Source organism: Asterias rubens, chromosome 9, assembly GCF_902459465.1.
Source record: "Asterias rubens chromosome 9, eAstRub1.3, whole genome shotgun sequence".
NCBI classification, from domain to species: Eukaryota; Metazoa; Echinodermata; class Asteroidea; order Forcipulatida; family Asteriidae; genus Asterias; species Asterias rubens.
Genome location: NC_047070.1, coordinates 6,018,386 through 6,035,421, shown reverse-complemented (window position 1 = coordinate 6,035,421; position 17,036 = coordinate 6,018,386). Strand labels below are relative to the sequence as shown.

The window sequence follows — 17,036 nt, the reverse complement described above, 5'->3', positions numbered from 1 at the left end:
TTACCGTGAACAATGGATTTTACCTGGTAAGTCTGCTGCCACCAAGCGTCCCGAAAGTCCCCTATTGCAGCCATTTTGAAACCTGCTGATTCTTCTACTCATCAGGAAACAAATCTGTATGGCCCTGTAGCAAATGATCTTTCTTTTGACATACTCTTACAGTGTGTATCACATTCCATGCTGGTATCAATAAGTACTGGACACCTTATGGTAATATTGTCAAAGACCAGTCTTCGCACTTGGTGTATCCCAACATATGCATACAAAATGACAAACCTGTGAAAATGTCAGCCCAATTGTTCATCGAATTTATAAGAGAAAAATGAAAGAAAGCACCCTTGTTGCAAAACTTTGTGTACTTTCAGATGCATAATTAAAGGCTTCGGTTCCGATTTTTCTCATCAAGTGAGAAATGTCCTCTTTTTCAAAAACTCAGTTACTTCATAGGGAGCCGTTTCTCACAATGATTCACCCTCCATTGCTCGTAACCAAGTAAATGTATTCAGAGTTATAAACCAATAGTGTCCAGTGCCTTTTCAGTCACCCATAGAAGTCCCCTATTAGCCACCTGTACAGTCAATAGGGGAGATTATAACGCCCCTTTCAAACATTCTGCCTTTTCATTGGTTTAGAGCGCGTCACATGTCTTAAATTTACTACGGCGGCCGCTTTGCATCGTTTGCCGTGTGATAGTCCGACGACTACCACACGGCGTGCAATACCCAGGCGTGTTTTTACCCACCTCGAACCCAAGCAGTTGTGCATCTGTGTATCATAAACGCGCATACAAACGCTACGTGTACGAGGATGATAGTCTGTTTGGGTGTTTTAATCGACTGCTTTTACTAGTGCTATGGTTAAAACTCCGACTCCCTCGGTGATCCCCGGACCGTTCCATTTCCCTCGGCTGCAGTGCCTCGGGAAAATAGAACGGTCCGGGGATCACCTTGGGAGTCGTTGTTTTAGCCATAGCACTCGAAGCAGTCAATATTTGTATAAAGTACATTACCGAGTTGGATTCAGGCATGTCTACGACCGGTTTGACGAATCTCAATTTTTTCCAAGTTCAAGTTATCGTGTCAATATTTTTAAATTCAACCTTTTTACGGAGTGCATGGGGCGAGACGGGTCCTCTTTTGAAACATGTAACCTTGATAGGCACAAGGAATGTGATATTGACTGTATTCAGTCCCTGAACAAAAATTCGTCAAAAGATTCGTCAAACCGGTCGTAGACATGCCTGAATCCAACTCGGTAATGTACTTTATACAAATATTGACTGCTTTGAGTGCTATGGCTAAAACTCCGACTCCCTCGGTGATCCCCGGACCGTTCCATTTCCCTCGGCTGCAGTGCCTCGGGAAAATAGAACGGTCCGGGGATCACCTTGGGAGTCGTTGTTTTAGCCATAGCACTCGAAGCAGTCAATATTTGTATAAAGTACATTACCGAGTTGGATTCAGGCATGTCTACGACCGGTTTGACGAATCTCAATTTTTTCCAAGTTCAAGTTATCGTGTCAATATTTTTAAATTCAACCTTTTTACGGAGTGCATGGGGCGAGACGGGTCCTCTTTTGAAACATGTAACCTTGATAGGCACAAGGAATGTGATATTGACTGTATTCAGTCCCTGAACAAAAAATCGTCAAAAGATTCGTCGAACCGGTCGTAGACATGCCTGAATCCAACTCGGTAATGTACTTTATACAAATATTGACTGCTTCGAGTGCTATGGCTAAAACTCCGACTCCCTCGGTGATCCCCGGACCGTTCCATTTCCCTCGGCTGCAGTGCCTCGGGAAAATAGAACGGTCCGGGGATCACCTTGGGAGTCGTTGTTTTAGCCATAGCACTCGAAGCAGTCAATATTTGTATAAAGTACATTACCGAGTTGGATTCAGGCATGTCTACGACCGGTTTGACGAATCTCAATTTTTTCCAAGTTCAAGTTATCGTGTCAATATTTTTAAATTCAACCTTTTTACGGAGTGCATGGGGCGAGACGGGTCCTCTTTTGAAACATGTAACCTTGATAGGCACAAGGAATGTGATATTGACTGTATTCAGTCCCTGAACAAAAGTTAACAAAGAACGGAAATTGCATTTTTTCATCCTTATAGATGGAGGCCCCAAATAAACCCCTAACCCCCCAAGCCATGACAACTATTCTTCGTTTAACAGTTGTTCAAAGCAGATTCAATTTGAGAACAAAACAAACTTCGAAGGTTTTTAAAACAATTTGTTTGTACTGCTAAAGTTATTTTGGGGGTAGATTGTTCTGTCGGGTTTTAAACCGTGTATACGAACAAGAGGGATGGAGTATTTAGGTCATTGCCGGTGACTAATATTGTTATTGTTCATTTCGATTAGACAAATTGTGCAATTAAGGAATGTTCATTAAATTCAACGCTTAAATCTACATTGTTAAAATGATAAAGCATCAGTGTGTTATAGTTATATATGTATTTTCCCCTAGATTTCAACAAACGCCGTAAAACAACTATATAAAAATGTTCGTGTATAAGGGTGTTTGTTTGTTTGCTGATTTCTCGCACGTATGTTTTTTTTGTGGTCACACGAGTAGTTTGTAAACAAAAAAATACTTGGCAGCCACAGGCCTCCGTACAACTGCACCGGCCTATTAATTTTGTCAACCCCAAACCCAAGTAATTTGTCCGCAGTTGCCCGTCCCGTGAACTTTTCTTACGTACGTAGTCGCTTAAGTACATATGACCAAAGCGAAGAGAATAAACAAAACTTTCTCTAACACGACAAGGAAGTTTCTTTCGAGACCACTGAACCATGAGAACAATAACTGATTCCCGAAAGAAAGAAAAAACAGAAAAAAAACCTCAAAGCTAGCTTCCTGGATGGTTGAGTGACCAGACGCAGTCAAGCTCAATAAATGATTACCCAAATCCCACAATGATTTATCCTTGGAAAATGGCCTCCTGTGAGGGTAGAGAACGATGTAAGTACAGACGTCAACATCTTTTGAAAGAAAACACTTTAATAATAGTGGCTGACACACACGCAAAAAAAAACCCACCGCAACTTGGCGTTCAGGGTTGATTTATAGTCGATCAGCTGCGCCTATTGGCCGTGTAGTTTAGCCCGCTGTAATGCATAGCGAGATCACTCGAGAGGCTGCCGCTTTGCATCTGGATGCTCCGTGCAGATCGCCGAACACGCCAGCAGTGCATGCTCGCCAAGGACGGAAGCTTGCAAAGGAACATTATTTCATTTTTCAAGACAGTGGGTCAGCCATGGCGATAAAAAGTAGCTGATGTCTCCCTTTTATGTGAAAGATAACTCACGGTAAGTCAAACTTTTAGATTCTTCGATCAAAGTAAGGATTTGCCTTAGAAAAGGCAGTGGACACTATTGGTAATTACTCAGAACAGTTATCAGCATAAAACCTCTTTTGGTAACGAGTAATGGGGAGAGGTTGAGAGTATAAAACATTGTGAGAAACGGCCCCTCTGAAGTGACGTAGTTTTTGAGAAAGAAGTAATTTTCCACCAAATTGATTTCGAGACCTCAAGTTTAGAATTTGAGGTCTCGAAATCAAGCATATGAAAGCATAGCACTTCGTGTGACAAGGTTGTTTTGTTTTCTTCCATAGTTATCTCGCAACTCCAACGACCAATCGAGCTCAAATTTTCACAGGTTGGTTAATTTATGCATATGTTGAGATACACTAAATGAGAAGACTGGTCTTTGACAATTACCAATAGTGTCCAGTGTCTTTAATGTTGACAGAGAAGATTGTATAGTTCATTCGTTTTCATTTCATTTCAAGAACTGTATAAACACTCAAACAGAAACTTATCATAACAATAACACAGGAAAGTAAGAGGATAATTGGAAACGATGGCATAGGCGAACGAGTATACACTTGTGAGAAGTATGCTTGGAGAAACACACAAAACCGGACTAATTTACAAGTACAGGGGTCCACTTCACAACGAGTTAGGACTATAGTCTTAGGAGATATTACAATCTTAAGGCTAGTCCTAAGTTAGTGAATAGTTCGTCCTAACTCGAGATAAGACTAGTCCTAACACTTTGGGAAACCCACCCCATGACACAGTAACTAAGACAGATGGACCCCCATGAACTAATTTGATTTCAAGACCTCAGATTTAGAACTTGATGTCTCGAAATCAAGCATCTGCAAGCACACAACTTTCGTGTGACAAGGAAGTTTTTCACTGAAACACCGTGCAACTAGACGAAGAATGAGAGTGAGAAGTCACATTTTTTTAAATCATTCTGTTTTCTCCTGTTGTGTGTTATTTCCATTCAAAGCCATTATACACTTTCGGTACAGAAAAAAACCAAAAGTTCACAGATTTACAAATAACTTACAGGGTTTACAGAAGGTAATGGTGAAAGACTTCTCTTGTAATATTATTCCACGAAATGCTTTAATTTTTGAGAAAACATTAAAACAATATCAATTCTCGATAGCGAGAATTACGGATTTATTTTAAACACATGTCATGACACGGCGAAAAGTGCGGAAACAAGAGTGGGTTTTCCCGTTATTTTCTCTCGACTCTGATGACCGATTGAGACTAATTAATTTTCACATCTTTGTTATTTTATATATAAGTTGTGATACACGAAGTGTGGGACTTGGACAATACTGTTTACCGAAAGTGTATAATGGCTTAAAAACTACAACTGGCCATTTTGCTCACCAAAAGAGTTTAGTTTATTGCTCCATGTTTCAACTGTCAACAGAAAACGGCTGCATCTTGTGGTACAAAACGGGTCCATAGAAGTGAAGTGTAATGTTGACAATGAAGTGACTTCGAACAAACACATTATAAAATATACGTAAATAATATTCACACGAATTGTTTCACACGATTTCGGCCGTTTCGTGAATACTTATACGTAAATGTTTTCGCAACGATTCACGATCTATGCCCCAATCACCCGTTATTTGCAGTAACTGCAGATTCACCTTAGACGCCCCTTTCATGGACCATGCTTGTCTTGTTCCTGCGAAGAATACAAATGAAGTCGACTAAACGGGTTCCCAAAATGTATAGTATTGTACCTTATATTGTGACATTAATTTTCATGTTATGTCAATGGTAGATGAACTAACTATGCTTAAATTTACCCAGGCAGTATCTAGACATGTTGAAAACACACTTAAAGGCAGTGAACACGATTGGTAATTACTCCAAATAGTTATTATCATAAAACCTTTCTTGGTAATGAGTAATGGGGAGAAGTTGATAGTATAAAACATTGTGAGAAACGGCTCCCTCTGAAGTGACGTAGTTTTCGAGAAAGAAGTAAGTTTCCATGAATTTCGAGACCTGAAATTTAGAATTTGAGGTCTCGAAATCAAGCATCTGAAAGCACACAACTTCGTGTGACAAGGATGTTTTTTCTGTCACTATTATCTCTCAACTTCGACGACCGATTGAGCTAAAATTTTCACAGGTGTGCTATTTTGTGCATATGTTGAGAAGTGAGAAGACTGGTCTTTGCCAATTACCAATAGTGTCCAGTGTCTTTAAATAAATTAATCATTCAACAGCATGCAAAACGAACCTTATAACATACAGAAAAAAACAAAAACACCTGCCCCTCAAGCTACATTTGTCACCAGTAGGGAGCCTCGTTTGATTGGCAAATCACATTCTTCGTTGCTTGCATATCCAAAGTCTTCTCACCGCGCCCGAGATCAGACCCCCAGGAAAGTGCCACCATTCCCCCCCCCCCCCCCGCTAATCCCTTGAGAGTTTCAAAAGTTACTAAACGAAAACACAAATCCACAGCAACAAAAGAGTGAATAACTTTGAGGACCCCAATGGAAATAAGTCTAAGTTATTGGATTGCGGTGGCTATCCGTAAATAATTTTGTGCAGTATTTCTATCTTGTGTGCAATTCTATGTTGGCTTTAATACCTTATTTCATTGTCCTTTTTTCCTGTTGTTGTGTATGTATTTTAGCTTGTTCTTTTTGTATTTTTATCCGAATGAATTCAATCAATCAATCAATCAGTCGATCGAACCGATCATATAAGAGGGATTCAACATTTCCAGACTTGGAGCAATTTTTCATCCCTTGTCTTTATTCAAAAGCGCACCACCACACGCGGCTCAGCGAATTCCAGCAAAACGGACAATAAAGCTTTCAGTGGGACTTTTATGAGCAATGATCGGAGTGCTTTCATGAAAGCTTCTTCATTGTCACTAACTTTTTTGCGTACGTGCAGAACGTGAGGGTTCGTACAAGCACATCCAAAAAGCCCTGTTTACAGCAAGTCATATAATACAAGCTTAACGGGCTTGGTAATGATAACAAATGCTAAAGTTTTGTTTGAAACTTTACTGACTACAATATGTATACAAAACAAAAATGTATGCAAAACTTAATTTAAGTCCTAATAGTTTTCGTGAACAACTTTATCTTAAAATCTAAAAAAAAAAAAAAAAAAAAAAATGCAACAGCTGACTTCGGATACGCGCTCAACTGAAACTATTTAAAGGCAGTGGACACTATTAATAATTACTTAAAATATGTATTAGTATAAAACCTTTCTTAGTGAAAAGTAATGGGGAGAGATTGATGGTATAAAACATTGTGAAAAACGGCTCCATCTGAAGTGCCATAGTTTTCGAGAAAGAAGAAATTTTCCACGAATTTGATTTCGAGACCTCAATATTTTAGAACTTGAGGTCTCGAAATCAACCATCTAAACGCACAAAACTTCGTGTGACAATGGTGTTTTTTTCTTTCACTATATTATCTCGCAACTTCGATGACCGATTGAGCTCAAATTTTCACAGGTTTGTTATTGTATGCATATGTTGAGATACACCAACTGTGAAGGCTAGTCTTTGACAATTACCAATAGTGTCCACTGCCTTTAAGGACCATAACGTGTACAACAACTATTCGGAAGAGTTCAACTGAAACTAATTAAGGAAAATGTGTTTACTTTGCTGAAAATTGCACGCAGGTTTTCACTATTGTCCCGACACACGCAACAGACTAGGCCTTTACTTTTAATAAGGGAATCAATGTGTGGCGAAGAGGTTTTCAACTAGGGGTTTAATCCCAACGAGGCATGGTTCTTGATAATTATTTTTTACCGAGACGAAGTCGAGGTAAATTATTAAGAACCAGGCCTCGGCGGGTTTAAACCACTAGTTGAAAACCGATTCAACACACTTTGATTCCCATTCATAAATACCTTTTCGGTCAAAAAGATCATCACTTATTGGTCAAAAAGTAAAATAAATGCAAAAATTAAATGATTTATTTCAACACAACACCCCTCCAGCCATGAAATGGTAAAGCCCTCCGCCGCCCTCGCGTAAACAACTCCTTATAAGGGAATGCTGTGGGCGTCGCGCGTATCGCGTGATGTGGAACAACTGTTTCAGCCGTTGCTCTCGACCAATAGGAATGAAGAAACTGTCTTATAAGAACAGGTGCAAGTTCGCGTGTCAAGCCCATGAATTAACACTTTTTACCGGTCATAAACAAAGGTTTATACACACCCACGTGACGCGCTCTCCACTAATAGGAATAGCGAAACTGTCTGAGATATTTATGAATAACTTTTGTTATTACTTCGAAGAGTGAAATATGTACTGTTTGGCGATTTGACTGGTGTAAATAAATTTATAGGGAAAAAATATAAAAAAACTGTAGTAAACTTGCGGGTACAACCATGTGTAAATATCTTTTGTGTGAACATTGGCTCTCTTTTCAGAGCTAACACTCACACAAAAGAGATTTCCTCATGGTTGTTATTGCAATTTTTTTTAATGATTTATGTGCCAGCGTGCTCCAGAATGATCAATGCTGTTATTCCCTGCTCTCTTGTTGAATATTTTGTATGCGATCTTGTCTAGCCATATTATTAGAAGACAATAACTTTCCTCCCAAAATAAACCAATTGTTCAGGTTTAGCCAAATTCTGTATAGAACCCGTTTCAAAAGGCAGACAGTAACCGAAGCAAAAACAGCCTGCTATTGTTATTAAAGTGAAAACAGCCTTTTCAATTAGCAATAGGCATACACCGACATGATCGCATGAGTAATGTTAGGCCTACGTGTCGCGAACTTTTCAAATGCAAAAACAACATCACTATTAACATTAGATTATCAGTTTTGCTCCCAAAACATTTGAATACCTTTCTTTTCTTCTTCGTCTCTTATTTTTTTTTTTATTTTTTTTTTTTTTGGGGGGGGGGCGGAGGGGCCACAAGTAATAAATAATATTAGATCAATCTGAGCACTTAAACAAAGTCCAAGTCGTGACGTCTCACTTCTGCCACAAGGCCGGTAGTTTGCAGGCAGTAGATGACAGAGGGGGTAGTAGCCCCCCCCCCCCCCCCCCCCCACACACACACCACTCCTTATGGTGGAATAATGTGGTTATATTATTATATAATGCCAAGAGAAACAATTCAATGTCCAAGTTTTTACAGGGAAAAAGTGCGACAACCCTTCAACCCATAACACTGGAAAGATCAATAACACTAAAAACTATAACGAGGTGGTTCGATTGATTAATCTACTCGATAACGCAAGGGGGAAATACCCTGAATCTAAAGGGAGGATTGTAAACAAACTTTAATGCATTTATTGGTTTGAATTGCACTGGTTATGTGTGCCTTTAAGAGGAGGGCGATCTCAAGGGGGAAACTTGGCTCATCCCCCGTAATTAACTTTGGTTGATCACCAGCACGAGTTGTTTATGGTGGGTAGGGGGGTTTCCCCACTTCGCTTTTTTGGAGGTTCGCCCCAAAACAAGGCAGTAAAGCCACTCCCTTGGTAAGGGGTTGCAAGAAGAACATAACATGTAAACAACTTGAGGAGCCAAACTTAAAGGAATTGATATTCATTTTAAAACAGTCTATGGATTGTAGGATGAAAGTTAACATGCACAAGCATTGAATGAAGGAAGAGATGCAGTATAGGCCTTCGTGAACAGAACTGTTGGAATAGCTCTTTGTTCTACATCTCAGCAAAACAGTAGCATATGGGTGAGAAGAAACAGAAAGCCTGGTTTCATGCTCAAACATTCCAGACCCTGGATCAACAAAATTATTAATAACTTAAAAGCAGTTCTGCACTCTGAACTGTCAAATATCCGAAAGGACAAATATTCGTACCTACAAACAATAATCCGTACGTATGGATTGGTTAGATTCGTTAAATGCCCCATAAATGCACTTCCATAATTTTGTAAGTACTCTAAGATAAGGGTGTTGGGGCAACTGGTTTGCCCTTTTCTGAACTTCCCATACGAAAACTGTAAACAGGAACAATGGCCCCTGTTAAAGACACTGTGTAAACTCATTTGAAAATACGGGGATTTTGTTCAGACATCCCCCAGGTGTTAAAAATAGTCCTCTTACAACATTACGTCAGAATTGTATTGAGGGATCTTTGAATCACCGCTGATTATCTTTAATGAGAATGAAAAACAAATACTGCTTATTCAAGTTTTATGACAGTGACGGTCCTCTACGTGAAATCCTATGTAATCATCCGGGTCACTATTCTGTACTTCAACCATGCACTCTGTACACCGTGCGTCATAAAAAGTAGTAGGTTTTACCACTTCGCAGACGACTGTTGTGTGTTTAATCGTGATAATTTCACGGAACAGTGACAGAGAGTTTGTAAAGTGTGGCAGTGACTCGCATGACTTTGATCGAGTGTAGACTGGAATTAGATAGATAATGCGTATAGGTATGTTGAAATTATGCAAATACCTTGAAACAAGGATATGCTCATGAGTTCATATAAAAAGCAATGGTTTGTAAATGTGTGTAATTTTTCTCTTTTCAACCAGACATACAGCAAGTGGTCAAGAAGCTAAGATGTGTCGTCACAGTCAACATGAAACAACCCAGTCAAGGATGACTAACTTTCCACCGATCGCCGAGAGCTCTAAGCTCTCCACGCCGCAGCCTGCTCCCCACCACCGGGTGGCTTTCCGTCCAGAGCAAATGAGATGTGAGCCGCATCCACCTTCACGCCCCAGGAGTAACAGCGACTTCTCCTCGGGGGACCTATGGAGCGTCGGCCGGCGCTCCATCAGCAGCAGTAACGGCCGCTCCTCGATGTCCTTCTCGTCCGGAGACAACTCGACCGTCGCTTCAACGGACAAGCTCCTGCGTAGGAGACGACTCTCCCCGCGGCGTGTAACCAGGTCGACCACACCGTTCCCCGCGGAAGAACAATTACGCACCAGCCCGTCGCCAAACGAAGGTGTCACCACCGAGGGTGAGCTGCTGAAACACCGGACAAGAACCAAGAGCGAACCCATCTTGCCACAACAGCCCGTGAAAGCCAGACGAAAGACGGTCTGCAAAATCGGGAAGTTTCACCAACCGATTGCGGAGGAAGAATCCTCGTTGTTGAAGACAACTTCAAACTGTGCACGGTTTTCACGCACGGAGGACCCATTAGAACGAGCGCATCCAGTGAAACAAAACAAAAATCCCACTGCGGGTAAATCCTCATCAGAGCGCCGGAGACGAAAGAGCATGCCCGATATAAGACAGAAAGGCGAGGCACCCTCAACCAAAACAGGAAGCCGTAACGAGGCACTGCTGCTGGCAGACTCCATGGATGGTTTGACAAGAGACAGAATTATGAAATGGCTGAGTGAGGTGACATGTCCCACCAATGACAATCAGCAAGACCAAGAGGATGCATTGAGCTCTATTGACGAAGAATGACGAAGAATGACGACGAATGGCGAAGCAGAACATGTCACCGAGGACTCAAGTTCATTTTTAAACTTAAAAGGCACTGGACACCTTTGGTAATAATTGTAAAAGACTTGTATTCTCACTTGGTGTATCCCAACAAGCTTAACATTACAAACTTGTGAATTTTTGTACCGAAGTTGCACGAGAGTATCGAAAGAAAAAAAATCACCCTTGTTTTACAATTAATCTCTGCACTTTCAGATGCCCATTAAAATGGTTCAGGCCTGAAGCCTGTTTAAGAGTGAGAAATTACCTCTTTATCAAAAACTACGTTACTAAAGAGGCAGCTGTTTCTCACAATGTTTTTTCTATAAACAGCTCTCCATTGCTCGTTTCCAAGTAAGTTTTTATGCTAACAATTTTTTTGAGTAATTACCAAAAGTATCCAGTGTCTATTATAATATAAAAAAAAAAAAACGCATAACAAGAACAGACATTAATCTTTTGAAGATATTCCGATGTTAGTCAAGGTCACGACCATTATTGCAGTGTACATTTTAGCTTCAGCATAGTTTTGGTAATTAAGCTCTGTCCTGACCTCAAGTTCAATAATATAGCATAGGCCTAATGTTAGTTTCGGAAAGTATCAACGGTTTCGTGTGTGCCAAAGTGTTCCTAAGTTTTGCTTAGTCTTATTTTGATTGAGCGCATTAGACACTTTAAACTGAGCATAGACCAAAATGTTTTTCTAAAAATGTAAACAAAAACAAAACGGTAACGGTTTCGAAAAAAGGGGTGAGTTATTTACCACTGTGCTACACTCTAAAAACAGATCCGGGTCAGAATTGACTCTGATCCGGGTCCGGTGGGGGCTGTCAGGATATTTCTCAGATTTTCTCATACTATGTTTTACTGAAAGCGTTGCCTAATATCATAGACACTGTGTATCTTACTATCCCCTGCTTAATGCACAATTAATACGGACAATTCAACTTAGTTTCACAGTATTATTATTACAATCTTCTTTGGTGGACTTTATACTTTGTACAATCATTCAATGGCTCGCAGCGTGCTCATAATTATTTACGAACATCCTAAATATTCAATTATTCAGTTGATCAATAATGTACAGTCGTCAATTTTGTGTGTACAATCAAAAGATAGTTGTTGTTTTTTGCATAGTTTCATTCAGCCTGACACCATATTTTTTTGTTTAACTCGAACTATGCGTGTTTGACTAAATTCTTGTTAATGTTGACACAAACTCCGGTTCATGCTGACACAGGAACGGGTTAACCGGAACCAGATCCGGGTAAATTCTGACCCAAAGTTTTTAGAGTGTACCAACTTTGTCAAAACAGTGGCATTTGCTCACTGCGTGATATTTGTCTGACTATGACGCCTGCATGGTGACGATGGATGTAAACAGTCTGGAAAGTGACGTTTTTTAGCTTTGCAACCTGATATTGATTTATTTATTTGTGTCAAAAATAATCTCTACGCCATCTGATCTATGACCGTTTGTTTATGGATTTTGTTTTCTATGAATTTAGCTACCCTGCGTATGTGGGCTGCCCTATGCCAGTACCTATCTCAAGTAAAATATTCAGTAGAAAAGAGAATCATAAAGTTGTGTTGCTTAGTTATTGTTTACATGAACATTATGGTGTGTGTGTCATCGAACCAGAAGTTGTATCTTTATTTATTTTGGAGGGGTGGGGGGGGGGGGGGGGGTGGCAGCAGAGCAAAATACATTATTTGGGGTTATTAACGAAACGTTCTTTGGTGAGTTTTTTTGTGATCTAACTTGGAGGCAAGAGGGGAAAACATTTCAGGGCGGTTGCCCCCCCCTCCCCTTCACTTCTTGTTAATTCACCACTGATTGACATGTGAAATCATGACGTAACGTTCACGATAGAACAAATTGTGGAAATGTTTGTTACCCTTTCCAGTATTTTCATTTCGGCTTTACTCTGTAATGGAATTTCACCCCATGATAATTTTGGGACCTGCTGCAAGAATTGTCTTCCATAAAATTTGTTTAGATAAATAGCTTAGACATAAAGTATTGAGCATCCATCTCAGAGTGCAATGAGTAAACGATGTGTAAGAAGAAATAATGCGTGTGTTGTTTTTGCTGTGGGATTGTGTGTGGTAATATCAATTTAAAATCTCAGAATTATCTTTATATTTTTAAGAAATAAATTGTGAGGAATTATTAATCTGACTGCATAGTGTTTCCGTCCAAAACCACTGTCAATCGAAAAAAGGAAGAAAACAAAACGTCAGTCTTAAAATAAAATAAAATGTCATCCTTAAAGGTGTTTTACAGGATTGGTAAAGGGAAATAAAGCAATAATTTATTAAGTTTAGGCAAAAGGCTTACTCTTGAAGAAGTTCACAGAACCATGCCTGTTTCTGTGACATATTTTCCTCTGAAACGAAGACGCATTCGAGAAAACTGTGTCTGAAAACTTAAAAAAAAATGCAACAGCTGATCCCGGTTGTTACCACTGAAGGACGCTGTGTTTAAATGCTGAAAACTGTGCAAGGTTTGTCAGTATTTTCTCTTGACCCACAAAACGGATACAGCCTAAAGTTCCAAAGTTTCATTAACACATTCTGCCACTATTTCGTCATCTTTACAATCGTGTATAATACCTTTAAATGAAGAACCGATACATTTTTTTTTTCCATGCTGGCTTGCGTTAGTGCAATCTGTTACTGTTAGAAACAATTATAAAACATGTTAAATATGTTTTTTACTCTTTTTATTTTTTATTTTGTTATAATAGGCCCTAGCCCTAGTTGCTGAATTGTCCAACTGTGTGTGTAATAAAAATTAAACCAAAATGTATTTATTAGCTCAGATAAGATAAATACGTTGCTTAAATTTGAGTGAGGTTAGTAATTATTTTGCAGTGATCTTGATGTGCTTAGCAGATAAACACACAGATTATTTTATGTTGATTGGCGGAACACTTGTCACGTGCCATTCTTGATATTACCGTTGCCACGGCACTCTGATATGCCAGTTGAGATCACTAATGGGGATTTAACGCCACATGCAAAGTCGCAACGAATCATTCGGAAGAGTAGAGAATGTGCTCAACTTCTTCGAATTCTGTCCACCGGAGATTCTGTCCCCTATTGTAGGAACATAAAGGCAGTGGACACTATTGGTAATTACTCAAAATAATTATTAGCATAAACCTCACTTGGTAACGAGTAATGGGGAGAGGTTGATAGTACAAAACATTGTGAGAAACGGCTCCCTCTGAAGTGACATATATAGTTTTCGAGAAAGAAGTAATTTTCCCCGAATTTGATTTTGAGACCTCAGATTTAGAATTTTAGGTCTCGAAATCAAGCATCTGAAAGCGCACAACTTCGTGTGACAAGGGTGTTTTTTCTTTCATTCATATCTCTCGCAACTTCGACGACCGATTGAGCTCCAGTTTCTGTTGAGATACACTAAGTGAGAAGACAGGTCTTTGACAATATTACCAATAGTGTCCAGTGTCTTTAACATGACCTCGAGGAGGAGGATTCAAAAGGGGCGCTATCAGACAGAGTTTGTACACAGTTCGCCGTATTGGGGGACCAAAATCTCCGGGGGACAGAATCTCCTACCACACCCGGTCTCAATGCCATTCTTCGCAAGGCGTGACTGAATTTAATGATTACGTCAAATGTGATGTTACTTGAACACTTGTGTGTTGTTGATGAACTAAACAATGAGTTGTTGCTGAAGCTTTGTAGTAGTTGGCTTACACGTTGGAATTGTTGTGTTTGAATCTTTAAAAGGTCTTTATAAAACGGCATCGAAGTGCGTATGCCATGATAATTTTAAGTTCAACCACAAGAGGGCGTCTTTGCTTAGACATTGGGTGGGGTGTTGAAGGCAGTGGACGCTATTGTAATTGTAAGCATAAAACCTTACTTGGTTACGAGTAATGGGGAGAGGTTGATAGTATAATAATAATAACAGTGGAGCCTTATACAGCACCGGTATCCGCCATAAAAAGGCGCTCATGGCGCTCGTATAAAACCTTGTGAGAAACGGCTCCCTTTGAAGTAACGTAGTTTTCGAGAAAGAAGTAATTTTTCACGAATTTGATTTCGAGACCTCTGATTTAGAATTTTGAGGTTTCGAAATCAAGCATCTGAAAACACACAACTTCGTGTGACAATTGGGTGATTTTCTTTTGAAGCTATCTCGCAACCTCGACGACCAATTTTCACTGGTTTGTTATTTTATGCATGTTATGTTGAGATACACCAAGTGAGAATACTGGTATTTGACAATTACCAATTGTGACTAGTGTCTTTAAAGCAGTTATAGTATTTTACTACTTAAAACCCTCAAAAGAGGTACGTTGTAGTTTTAGTTTTCTTAACCTCATCCTACACAATTGTCGGCTCAAATGTATTTGCTGCTCTCAAAATTCTTCAGGTTGGCTCAGTGGTGTATGTTCCTGCCTTGTCATTTCCCCGGTTCAAATCCCCTCAGACTAGCCTTAAAGGAAAACGTTGGTTTGGATCGGTCGAGTAGGTCTTTGAAAAGCGTTTGTAAAACCGTTTGTTATAAAATGCACATGGTTAGAAAGATGTTTAAAAAGTAGAATACAATGATCCACACAGGTAATACTCAAAATTGCATGGTTTTCCTGTTACTTTGCTAACTAACACGGTCGTTCATTTATCATAAATGGCCGACCGTGTTTGTCGGCGGTCAAACAGGAAAACCACGCAATTTCGAGTGATACTTGTGTGGATCAATATATTCTACTTTTAAAGTATCTTTCTAATCATATGCATTCTATAACAAACGGTTTTACAAACGCTTTTTAAAGACCAACTCGACCGATCCAAGGCAACGTGTTCCATTTAATCTGAAATGCGCTTTCCTCATTAGTGGTTTCCTCTAAAACTGAGCATTCTGGTCGTTTCCTATTCTTCGTATTACATTCAAACCGCCCTCTGGTGAAAAAAAACACTGTATACGTCATGTTTCGCCGGACAAAAAGACGCGTAGTCATGGTAAGAATGCATACACTTTCTACAAAGGGTGCATTCGGTTAGCTTCCCTGGGTCGACCCCGATGTGGCGTATTTTATTTGTTTCCAGGACGAACGTGGGCACACAATTACCCCACGTTCGTTCTGGAAAAGTCGCCTATTCCACTTGTGGATAGGGTCACTTGGGGCTGACCCGAGAGGTGCACTGGCGTCACGACGAGAAGGCTCACGTGATGATGCGTCTGTTTTTTTCCAGGTGGAACGTGGGTAAACATCTGCACACGTTCGTACTGGAAAACAAAATAGGCGACTTTTCCAGGACGAACGTGGGGTAATTATGTGCCCACGTTCGTCCTGGAAAAAAATAAAATACGCCACATCGGGGTCGACCCAGGGAAGCTAATCGAATGCACCCAATGGTTTTGCCCGGCGGTATGCGCGCGAATCATGTTATGGTTTTCGAGTGACGTCAGAGGTCACATCGTCTATAGCACTAACTGTATGGCTGAATGTTGTTTTAACAGTTAAATCAAGTGAAATACATCAAGCTATTGTGTTTAAATTGGTAGTAGTGTTGTTTCTTTCTTGCGAGTTTCGTTTCCTCGGTTGATTCGTTGGAGGTTTGTCTGAGTTGTAATCTTATGAATCAAACACACACTGTAGTCATGCCTGTTGTACAGATTTATTTTTTTACCCAGAAGGTTTAAGCTCAATCGGTCATCGGAGTAAAACAAAAAGTGAACGAAAATTCCAACCTTGTGGTTTGGACTCGCGAGAACAAGACTATAGAATGTCAGGCAAAAAAATAACAACGTTTTCCACCGTAAGTTACGTGCAAATATGTGAACATGTTTAATGTATTCAATAATCCAAAGAGGTTATTAGGTGAAATTACTTTGTTGATCAAGTTACCTGATCGTGTGGTAATACTGTATCACGACCATGATTGATTGTTAGAGTGGTTGTTAGGGCATCATTTTTATTATGTGCAGTTATGCAAGATATGTGGGCGAAGTCAAACTCAAGCAAAATATTCTTAAAGAAAGTCAGCCGAAGGTTAGACTTGTGGACAAGTCGTTCGGATGTTTGTCACGGTCACGGCTCTTACTAAACCAGACCATGCAGGAATGTTCTTCCTCCATGACCAGACCGAGCGTCGAAACTGTTCTCACGAGACTGGTGGCTCTCGGGTGCTGTCGTGAGAGCAGAAATCTCGCGGGGTGCAGCAGTTTCAAAGAAACAGAATAGAAGAGTTTAGTCACTATATCATCGTGGCAAACTTTCAACGACTTGTACACGAGTC

General features: G+C 39.9%; 1 protein-coding gene across 1 annotated transcript; it reads left to right on the top strand.

Annotated features, from left to right (window-relative positions):
• Positions 1–2,960: 2,960 nt before the first annotated feature.
• On the top strand, positions 2,961–10,998 carry LOC117294823 (uncharacterized transcriptional regulatory protein C56F2.05c-like). The gene is made up of 2 exons (XM_033777358.1): positions 2,961–3,320; positions 9,848–10,998. The coding sequence occupies exons 1-2, from the start codon at positions 3,289–3,291 to the stop codon at positions 10,737–10,739; spliced, it is 924 nt and encodes a 307-aa protein (XP_033633249.1). The 5' UTR covers positions 2,961–3,288; the 3' UTR covers positions 10,740–10,998.
• Positions 10,999–17,036: the final 6,038 nt, after the last annotated feature.

What these genes read in the sequence shown, in the direction of transcription:
- LOC117294823 (XM_033777358.1), top strand. Translation starts at nt 3,289, where the DNA reads ATGTCTCCCTTTTATGTGAAAGATAACTCACG. An exon ending in TATGTGAAAGATAACTCACG is followed by an intron (nt 3,321 to 9,847) that starts GTAAGTCAAACT and finishes CTTTTCAACCAG; the next exon opens with ACATACAGCAAGTGGTCAAG.